The sequence below is a fragment of the Cricetulus griseus genome (assembly GCF_003668045.3).
Source record: "Cricetulus griseus strain 17A/GY chromosome 1 unlocalized genomic scaffold, alternate assembly CriGri-PICRH-1.0 chr1_0, whole genome shotgun sequence".
Classification (NCBI taxonomy): domain Eukaryota; kingdom Metazoa; phylum Chordata; class Mammalia; order Rodentia; family Cricetidae; genus Cricetulus; species Cricetulus griseus.
The window spans coordinates 202606087-202616444 of NW_023276806.1; the positions used below are offsets into that span (position 1 = coordinate 202606087).

Here is a 10358-nt window from a genome sequence, read left to right on the forward strand (position 1 = left end):
TACCCAGGCTGTCTTCCTGAGCCAGTCAGAGTTACCTGGTGGAACCACAGCTGGTTCCCCATGCTTCTAAGTTGGGAAACTGGCTCTGCCTATGGTCACTTCAATGCACTGGGGTCTTGCTATGCAGTCTCTATGGTTGGGGAAGTTCCAATCTGTTCCTTCTTCCTGTCTGTTAAACTTATTTCAACAGAAACTAATCCTGAGCAGCTGACTGAGTGGCTGCTTTCACTCTTGGGTGGATTTTTCTGGTTTCCTGTATTAAAGCTTTCATGAGATGTTATATTATGTAGCTTGCTCCAGCCATAAAAATACTTAGTGGTTCAGATATCTAACAGACTGGAACTTTTTATAGTCTCATTGTCCTATGTTATATCTGAGTGTGTTCCCACATAATTCCTGTTATCCTATCCCTGCAAGTGGTGTTACCAAATAAAACTTTTATGTGATTAGATTTATGAGGACAGACCCTTCTTGCCTGGCATTAGTAACCTTATGAAGAAGGTCTTAGCAAATTGTCTTTTCTCCATTTGAGGACATAGACACATGTTTCTATGAGCAGAAAGTGGACCCAGGATGTGAATCTGCTGTTCCATTGACCTTGGATTTTCCATTCTTCAGAAATGTGGGAAACACCTATTATGATTAGTAACTAAGTTCTGTTCCTGATAGTGTTCTGCAATTGTATAAACAGTAAAGTTAATTCTGTATTATCAGGAATGAATTCTGCAGTCTCAATGTGTAAAAGGACTCTCTCTGCATATTGGGAATCAGTAACTATATTGAGAGGCTCTGTAAAATCCATGAGTACCATGAGAATTGTGTATAATTCTGCCTTCTGTACAGAAGTATACAGACTTTGAACTACTTTACTTACCTCACCTGCTTTATAACTTGCCTTACCTGATTGGTTGGCATCAGTGTAGAAGGTAAGAACTCCAGAAATGGGAGTTTGTCTTACAATACGTGGAAGAATCCAGATTGTATTTTTTATGAATTTAATTCTGTCACTTTTGGGATAATTGTTGCTAATTGCTCACAAAAAAGTCAGTAGGAACTATTTGCCAATATTCACTGTCCTTCCATAAGGAGGAAATTTCCTCATTAGTTAACAGTACTATAATTTCTGCTGGATCTTTTCCAGTCAGTTGACGGGGTCTTAATTTGCCTTTAGAATCAAATCAGAAATCTGTTCTATATATGTCTTTAGCTTTTTATTATGTTTATGTGGCAGAAATATCCACTCCAACATATTATCTTCTCTCTGCATCAGAATCCCTGAAGGGTATTCTCTGGATGGTAAAATAACCAGAATACAGTCTAAATTAGGGTTTATAGGGATCTACATACACATCCAATATTCTGTTTTCAACCCATTGTAATTCTTTTCTGCCTCAGCAGATAATATTTGAGGACTGTTTATGTCCTTATTACCTTTAAGGGCCATTTTTAAATACTTTAAGTCATGTCCTTCTCACCAATAATCGTCTGTGGTTGAGAAATTTCTCCTAATAGTTTCTGAAGAGAATTAAGGGTTTAATAAGGTTCTCTACTAATTTGTACCTTATGTGCCCTGATTCTTTGTAAATCTATCTTGTAACCTAAATAATTAATAGAATCTTCTCTTTGTATCTTTTCTGGGGTGATCTGTAACCCCCAACAAGGCAGAACTTCCTTCACCATTTCAAACATATGTTCTAATATTTCCTTATTAGAATCTGATAAAAGAATGTCATTCATGTAATGGTAAAGAAGGGATTATGGAAATTTCTTAGGAATTATTTCCAAAGGTTGCTGTACAAAGTGCTGGCACAAAGTAGGACTATTTAACATACCTTGTGGTAAAACCCTCCACTGAAATCTAACTGGCTGTGAATTATTAAGAGTTGGTACAGTAATCTTAAATTTTTCTCTATCTTTTTTCTGTAACTTTATAGTGAAGAAACAATCTTTCAGATCAATAATTATGATGGGCTGGCCATCTTTTAGGTATCAAGGAAGGCAAAGGCATTCCAGGCTGTAGGGAGTCCATAGGTTGAATGACTTTTAGTAATGGCTCTCAGATCTGTAAGCATTCTCCATTTCCCTGATTTCTTTTTAATAACAAATACAGGAGAATTCTAAGGGCTGATAGAATCTTCTTTATGTCCAGCATCTAGCTGTTCCTCAACTTCTAAAGCCTCTAGCTTCTCAGAGGTCATAGGCCATTGCCCTACCCACACAGGTTCATCTGTGAGCCATTTTAATAGTAGGGTCTTAGGCTCCTCTAAGGGTCTATCATTTGTACTTATTTTCTGTACAGCCTGGATTGTTGGTAACTTTTCCAAAGCGTCTCACCAAATTTCTTCTACCATCTAAATATTGTACATAATTTATATCCAATACTGGAGGAATATTATTCTGAGTATTCCTTTGATGTAAGAGATCACAACCCCAGAGATTTATAGCTATATCTGCCATGTATGGTTTTAGCCTCCCTTTCTGTTCTTCTGGTCCAATGCAGACCACCAGTTAACACTCTGTTGAACTCTAGATAAAGTTTCAATTCTTAAAAATTGTACATTCATCTCTCTAAGAGGGCATCTCTGAGGCCAGGACTTTTGTGTAATAATAGTTACGTCAGCGCCAGTGTCTAGGATCCTGTTCTTGCTCTCTGATTCAGTAGCTATTAACATTCAAAAATAATCTGACATCACCTCCTTCAGGAATCTCAGACAAAACCAAATTCTTATTTGCACATCAGAGGACTTTAAACTTGTCATAGTATGGGAAATGCACTATGCTATCTTTTCAACATTCATTTCTTTCGTCTTCAAATACACAGCAAACTCACTGAGAACAAGAATGAACTACCTCATTTGGATTCAGTAACTGTGAATATTAATACTGACTTGTACAAATACAAATAAATTACTGTTTAAGAAAGAAGCTGATAAAAAAGAAAGAAGTCGATAAGACATGAGATGTCCTATCAGCTAACTCATATGCAATCAGATGAATTGGGACTGCTGAATTTTACAAAGCCCAGTTGTCATGGGAACACTTCTCTCTCACCATTATTGCAGTCATTAACTGGAATGAAATGTTTGAAAGTTAATTCACTAATATCATCCCAGCAGTTCTGAGTGATAACACTCCATAAACACTCCATAAAGCAGGTGAGTGGTTGATGAAATAAGTCATTTCAGGTACGAACATTAAACTTGACAATCAGAAGAAAATTGGAGTACTTTATAAAAGTGAGTTTCTAAAATACACTAAATTACATACAAAAACAGAATTATCATTTGTAAAGTTGACCTTTCTGCAAAACAGTTATAAATTTTTTTCAACATGAAGTGGCTAAAAAACAGACTAGCACACTTGGATTCCATTTTAAACAGCAGAAGTTTTCATCTTAATACTTGCTTGATCATCTTTAAGCAATGACAGACTACTAAAAAGACATTAATTTATAGTAATTTTATTTTATTCAGTTTTCATACTCTTTATACGAAATCTAATCTCCAAACGCAGCAGCCTTGCTTGCAATCGGTCTTTCGTAGAAGAATATATACTTTGCCTTTGAAACTCAAAAATAGAATCTTGATTATTAAAGTAGAATTAAATTTGCAAAATAGAATCACATCTTACATTTTCAAATCACTGAGGCCTGTTTAAAAAAAATGCTGTGGGTAGAGAGAACTAAGGAGCACCAACTAGCATTTTCTCCAAAAAAACAAAAATATCTTCTAGCATATGATGCAGTATTTGTGTAAGCACTATCAGAAAGAGGAGGCTTTTGCCAGGTAGGAGGTAGGATGCTGGGTTGGGTTCTACTTCAGCCTTTATACAAATATTGTCACCTATGCACACATTAACATCCATTATGTCTTCTATATCAGGTGTCTCCTGACAGTCCATGTTAGTAAAACAGCTGCATTGAAAATGTTCACTAAAATACTGCAGGTCTGCAACTCGGGGGTAGCCATGGACTTCATATGTTCCAGTTTTCGTTAATTCGATATAAAACTGGCTTGGGTTCAAGTGAAGATATACATCTGAACTTTCATTTTTCTTTGAGCACACACCTTTCTCCTCACAAAGTGTTTGGCTGCACATTTTGGCTGCTAGGGTGACATTGATTATGTATGGATTCAGGGTTGTCTTCAAGTATTGATGTAGGATCGGGCAACCTGGCTGTAAAATAATCAGACAATCAGCATAGCAAAGCACAACTTCCCATGTGAAAAGAGAGACTACAGGAAAAAACAACTCTTAGGAAGAAAGAAGCATCAGATTGATCGAGTGGTAAGAAATACTCTTTTTAACAAGCAAAGTTATTCCAACAGCTTTTGTAATCTATAAGTTTATCAGGTCAATGAAGAATTGTTTAGTTGAGGCTCAATTTATCCTAGCCTTCATCTTCCCTAACAATTCATAAATTCAAGAGAGTGGATGTTATAGATGTTAGATGATAAGTTTTGAGGCTAACTTGGTCAATAGGAGTGCCACCTTCATTAAAGACTATGTCTGTCAACCTCAGGTATCTCAAGCTTTCTAAATTTTAGTTAAAAATCTGGGTCACATCAGGAAAATTAGTTATCTTAGTTATGTTTCTGTTTCATCACTCTTAAATTAGCGATGGTGTTGGAGCCTTGCTTATTGTGAAGATAAATGAATATAAATATGGGACCTATCGTTTCTCCTGTTAACTCTCAAAAAATCACAAAGAAATGGAACAAGAATTCCACTTATTAGATGAGTTTAAACATCATGAAGTATATTACAAAACTGATGGCTCAATCGATACATAGTCAAAACATGTGTACAATGACAGTCCTTAGACAAACTGTAGCCTAGAGTGATAAGGAACACAAGTGATCCATCTTAACAGTACTGTGTTCTAAAACTTGGACATTGACCTTAAAAACAAACAGCAGACAGTCATGGTCTCTCATGATCAACAGTTCTACTGAATGGGCTGACTGTGGTAGCACGCTGGCAAAAATGGCAGGGATCTTGTCAGCTCTGACAGGAATCTACACTGCATTTTTCCTTGTGTTGCAATTCTTTATGGTTGAGTCAGCAATTACCTAGCAAAAGTATCTGCCCTCTGGTCTGTAGAGTCTGTGACTGTGTGAATTTACAATAAAGGAGACTGTAGATTATCTTGAGTTGTCCAGGATGGCTTAATATAATGAAACCATATCTTGTAAATGTATAAACTTTTCCAACTTTGTTTGTAGATAACATGAGCAGAGGCCATGAGATAAAAGGATAAGAGGAAAAATTGTATCTATTCAGAAGAGCAGGATGACACAGTCTAGTAATCCCAAGAGACTCCAAAGGATCAGGAGTTTGAGATTATCCTTAGCTACAGAGCAAATTAATGACCATAATGTAGGACTGACAGAGCTGGCTTCTTCACACCACTGGGTGGATAAAGTGGAGTGATAGGAAATGGCTTACTTGGCACTCTTTTTTATAGAAAGTCATGGCAACTGAAAAAGAAAATAACTGATTACCAGGACAATGGGATAGGAGCTGACTAGGGAAATGGCTTAGTCTGCAAAATGTTTTCTCTGCAGATGTAATTATCTGAATTTCATCCCCAAGCCTACTTCAAAAAGGCAGCTACTGTGTCTTTGCATTTAAGCCCCTCACTGGGGAGGTAGACACAAGAAAATCCTTAAATATTGCTGACCAGACTGTCTAGCTGAACTGCTGGATCCAGGTTCTGTGTAACTCCCTCTCCAGAGATGAAATAGGGAACAATTAAGGAAGATAAGATCTTGCCTCTGTTGTACACACACACACACACACACACACACTACACTTGGATTTCAGAGAACCTGAAGAAAAACAGTAAGTGAGCCATAGCAATACTGATCACAAATGACACAAAATAAAGAGGGGTGATGACACTAAAAAATGATCATGAATTTGGAAGAAGAAGAAGAAATATATAGAAATATATAGAAAAGATTTATAGAGAATAATGTCACGACAGTACCTAAAATAGAAAATAGTGATACTGAAGTCTATTCCTGAATAAATCATACTGCAGACCTTTGGGAGGAACAATAAAAAAAAATGGACAGCTAAGATTAAAGTGACACTAAAAACCAATGTGACAGCTACAAAAAAAATCCCCCCCCACACACACATGCTACTCTCTGTCGATGGCTGATTGGTTTCTTCTTTGAGGAAGGAATGAGTTCTCAATTTTTTCATTTTTTTAAGGAGGTAGTATACAGAAATCATAAGTGGGCCCATCACTGGATTAATAGCCTTGAGAAAGGCATTTATAGTTTTAGAAGAACAGCAGCAAGAGCTTGGACTATCCCTTGGAATATTATAATTTAAGGTAATTTTCTGTGACTCAGAGATTTTTACCAAGAGACATATACCAATCCCTGACTTGAATTTTCTGTTAATTACTTTCTCTTGATCAGACTAAAAATGATGAAGTCACACAAAATAGGCAGGAGGGTCAGTGGTGGACCTTGAAATAAATCTGTTTTAAATACTTTTAAAAGAAGTATTTTTGTTATTTTGTCCATGGCATATGCAGCTCTATGTTAACAATGTTTATTATATTCACACACACACTACACCCCCCATCTGTGTCTCCTGTCTCTCTCTTATTCAAGTGTATTGTGAAAATGGGGACAAATAAATAAATCACAGATACCTGTTGTCTGACACTAAGCATCATATCAAAAAACTGAAATGGTAGTCCTAGTTTGCTGCTTTTCAAATTCCCTAACTGAGGAATTCCTCCATGATGCTCTGCTAGCTTTGTATCTAGGTGAGGATAGTAGCCAAGTCGATCAACATAAAATAGTGTAACAGGCTGCCCTGTGGCAGTTTTTCGGGGACTTCCGACTATAGGGAAGAGGCTCAGATCTATTGAGTGGCTAAAGTTTCCAATACAAGCCTAGAAAACTTCGGTTAATTCATTGACTATCTGATTCCTCACTGGAAGACAGGTACTATATTTTCTACTTCAAAATAAAAGATGTAATACAACTTGCCTGAGCAAATACTGAGCTCTACTGCTTGCCAAGCACCATACAAATTTTCTTAACACCAAGTCTTCAAAAACATTAAGGATAGAATTACTTTCTATTTCCTCCCAAATCAACTTACTGCGCGTTGTGCTAAAGACATAGCATCCCATATTATAATCCCAGCAGGACCCAGAGCAACAATTTCACCAATTGTATTCACAAGGTCCACCTGGCAAAGATGATAGAAAGAGTTAGCAAGGAGGGATAAATGGAAGCATTTACACAGGACAACAACAACAAACTAAGCATGCTGACCCAACAGTAACACTTAAAATATTTCTACATTCTTTAAATCTTTTTACTATGCCATTTCTTTACTATTGAAAAATAGGCTATTGTTGTCATTACTTATTCTGGAAATATCCACAGAATAAAAATAAAACAGTTAAAATATTGTCTATATTTTATGATTCTCTGCCATGACTAACAAACAGGCCATATGATTACAATAAGCATTAAAAATGTAGCAATTTTATCTCTTTTGGAGAACATAAAACTAGCCCCGTGTATATGCTTAAGTTATATATGAAGCTTTAAAATTAACATTAATTTCCATAAACATTATGAACACTACTAGGTCAGAAATGCTATACACCATTTATTTACCTCCTGAAGGTATTCAGAAGTGTTATCAGTAAAAACAAGACGAATATAGACAAAAATCGGGACAGGATCTTTTTCACTTCGAACCTTGGACACTCTTACGGATTCCACTACTCGGTATCGGACATAGAGTGCAGCTTGTCGATTGGATCCCAAGTCTTTCTTCAAATACACAGAAGGGTAAAGGCCCGTGCTTTCTTTCCACATCCAGCTAAGAGCATCATTTCTTTGCTTTTCCACAGGAGGGCAGTTCCCATCGTATTTTGGGTCTTGAAACTTATTGTTGTAACAATCAGGAAACAGATAATAACCCCATAAGTGTCTTGGTCGAACTGATTTCCCCAGTTTTAAAGTCTCTTCCATGAAATGCCTTCCTGCCGTTTCAAATTCGTCCTTGGCTTTCTGTGTGGCATCTTCGATGCTAATCCCTGCATTATTTGCCTGGACCAAGGCGATAGACTTATTCCTGTAGACGTCCTTGGGTTTCCAGTTTCTCATCCAAGTGGGCCTCCATTCTTCCCAGTCAATGACAGCTAAGCCAAATTTGTCTACTGGAATATAATGCTCAATATCAGTCTTAGATTTGTCCAGATGATTTTTCAAATTCCCTAACTGAGGAATTCCTCCATGATGCTCTGCTAGCTTTGTATCTAGGTGAGGATAGTAGCCAAGTCGATCAACATAAAATAGTGTAACAGGCTGCCCTGTGGCAGTTTTTCGGGGACTTCCGACTATAGGGAAGAGGCTCAGATCTATTGAGTGGCTAAAGTTTCCAATACAAGCTTCAGTTGGGACATTCCAGACCCAAATTAAAATCTCACTTGGTAGAAGTGGCCCTCCCCTATAATCCACAGTCAAGGAACATGGAATCAGAAGGAAGATTATTAACACTGTCTGGAATGTCGCCCTAGACACAACAAAGCTCCCCCAAAAGAGGTGCTTCAGTGGTAACCCTCCCATTGCACGGAGTAATTACTGTGTAAACACTTATTTCTTCTTAAACACTTAGGTTTGTCCAGTATTTTATGCAAAAGATGAGGAAGATAGTGACATGAGGTCACCGTGACCGATGAAGGTATAATGACTGCTTTCTATTGAAGATTATTCTTCTTGTGTCACATATCAGGAATATTTTGCAGCAAGTTCAATCATCCAGAACTGAAAAAAAGGCAAATATGGAATTCACTGTAGCCATGAGAGCTCTACCAAGTCCTCAATGTTTTATGCAGAGAACTTAACTTAATTTCAAAAGATAGAATGCCTACTATTGTGCTTAAAGCAATAAGATTGTTTTCTCTTGTGTTTGATAACAAATTCTTTAATAATCAGCATTTAGTTAATCTTCAAAAATCATTCCCAATCCCAAAGAGAACTGGATGTAACTATTTTTCTTACTTAATTCCCAGATTTATAGGACGATATATCTGTTCTAATTTAAGAAAAGCATTGCAGGAGAGAAAGATGCCATGAGACAGGGTTCCAGCAGAGGGATTTTTTATTTGGGAAAGGGATCATAAAAGGGGGAAAAAGGAGTTGGGAGACCAGCCTCTGGGGACAGGAGCAGCAGGAGAAAGGAAAGAGGGCAGAGACAGAAGGGGGGAACAGACAGAGAGGAAAATGGTTGGTGGGCGGGGCCCTTTTAAAAGGGAACATAGTGAATATGCACAGGTGGTGCTCTTAGTGGCTGCAGCTGAGGGCATATCCTGTCAGAACCCCAAGGACAGGCCAGTACAGATGCCTGAATACTAACACTATCTATGAACACTTCAGAAAAATGCCAGTTAGATGTATATAAATCCATATGTATTGGTTGTGAAAAATCACTGTCATGATTTGACAAATTTTGAAAACATTTCAAAGAATTGAAAAATAATGAAAAAAATTTTCATTTTTGTAGTGTGTGTGTGTGTGTGTGTGTGTGTGTGTGTGTGTGTGTGTAAATGTGAGGATGGTATTAGGAACTGAACCTAAGACCTTGCATATGCTAGGCAAATACTGAAATGAGTTATATATCCAGTAATTCACTTGCTTGATTGTTTGTTGACCTATTTTTTGGGTCATGGTACTGTTAAGTTTCCCTGGATAGCCTGGAACTCATGATCCTTCTGCCTAAGTCTCACAAACAGCTAGGGTTATTTGCATATAACTATCCCAGCTTGCAACTTGATCTTTTTTTCCTACTTCATTGGTATTTTTCCTGTATTAAATGTATTTTTCAAAACTGTATAAAAATACAGGGACAGTATGAAAGAAAGAAAAAGTCACTTTCTTCCACAGGTAATAATTCAATATAAATTTAAGATCACCTTAGAACACTGCTGAATCAAATTTTTACAGTGATAACCTCTCACTATTAAAATTAACGAACTGATATATACAGGCTGCCTCTAGTCTTATTAAGTAAAAATAAGACAGGAATTCTGATCTTTAAATAGTGTTTCAAAAGCAAGACTGTTGCCATTCTGACTGATGACAAACTGGAGTGTAACAGCAATGAAATGGTCTGAGGTAAGAACAAAGGAAGTTTTGTGGTAATTAAATTGTGCCTTAATCTTGCCAACAAGAGATTGATAATTTGCTGCTGTTTTACCCTCAACAATTGTCATATGTCTCATGTTGATAGACAATAGGACAGTGAAGCAACTTCGTCTATAGGAATGTTCAATCAGCCTCTGAACCTGAGAACACCTCTGGATAAATCTG

The 10358-nt window shown here is 37.0% G+C and overlaps 1 protein-coding gene across 1 annotated transcript; it reads right to left on the minus strand.

Moving 5' to 3' along the window:
* Positions 1-3681: 3681 nt before the first annotated feature.
* On the minus strand, positions 3682-8615 carry LOC100759996 (hyaluronidase PH-20). Its single transcript, XM_027389708.1, has 3 exons — positions 7659-8615; positions 7132-7221; positions 3682-4176 (listed from the first exon to the last, which is right to left on the minus strand). Exons 1-3 carry the CDS (start codon positions 8613-8615, stop codon positions 3682-3684), a joined length of 1542 nt encoding a protein of 513 aa, XP_027245509.1.
* Between the last annotated feature and the right edge of the window lie 1743 nt (positions 8616-10358).

Coding starts and splice junctions, on each gene's coding strand:
- LOC100759996 (XM_027389708.1), bottom strand. CDS start 8,615: ATGGGAGGGTTACCACTGAAGCACCTCTTTTGGGGGAGCTTTGTTGTG. Junction 7,222..7,658: donor CTTCTGAATACCTTCAGGAG/GTAAATAAATGG, acceptor CATCTTTGCCAG/GTGGACCTTGTGAATACAAT. Junction 4,177..7,131: donor TGTCTTTAGCACAACGCGCA/GTAAGTTGATTT, acceptor ATTATTTTACAG/CCAGGTTGCCCGATCCTACA.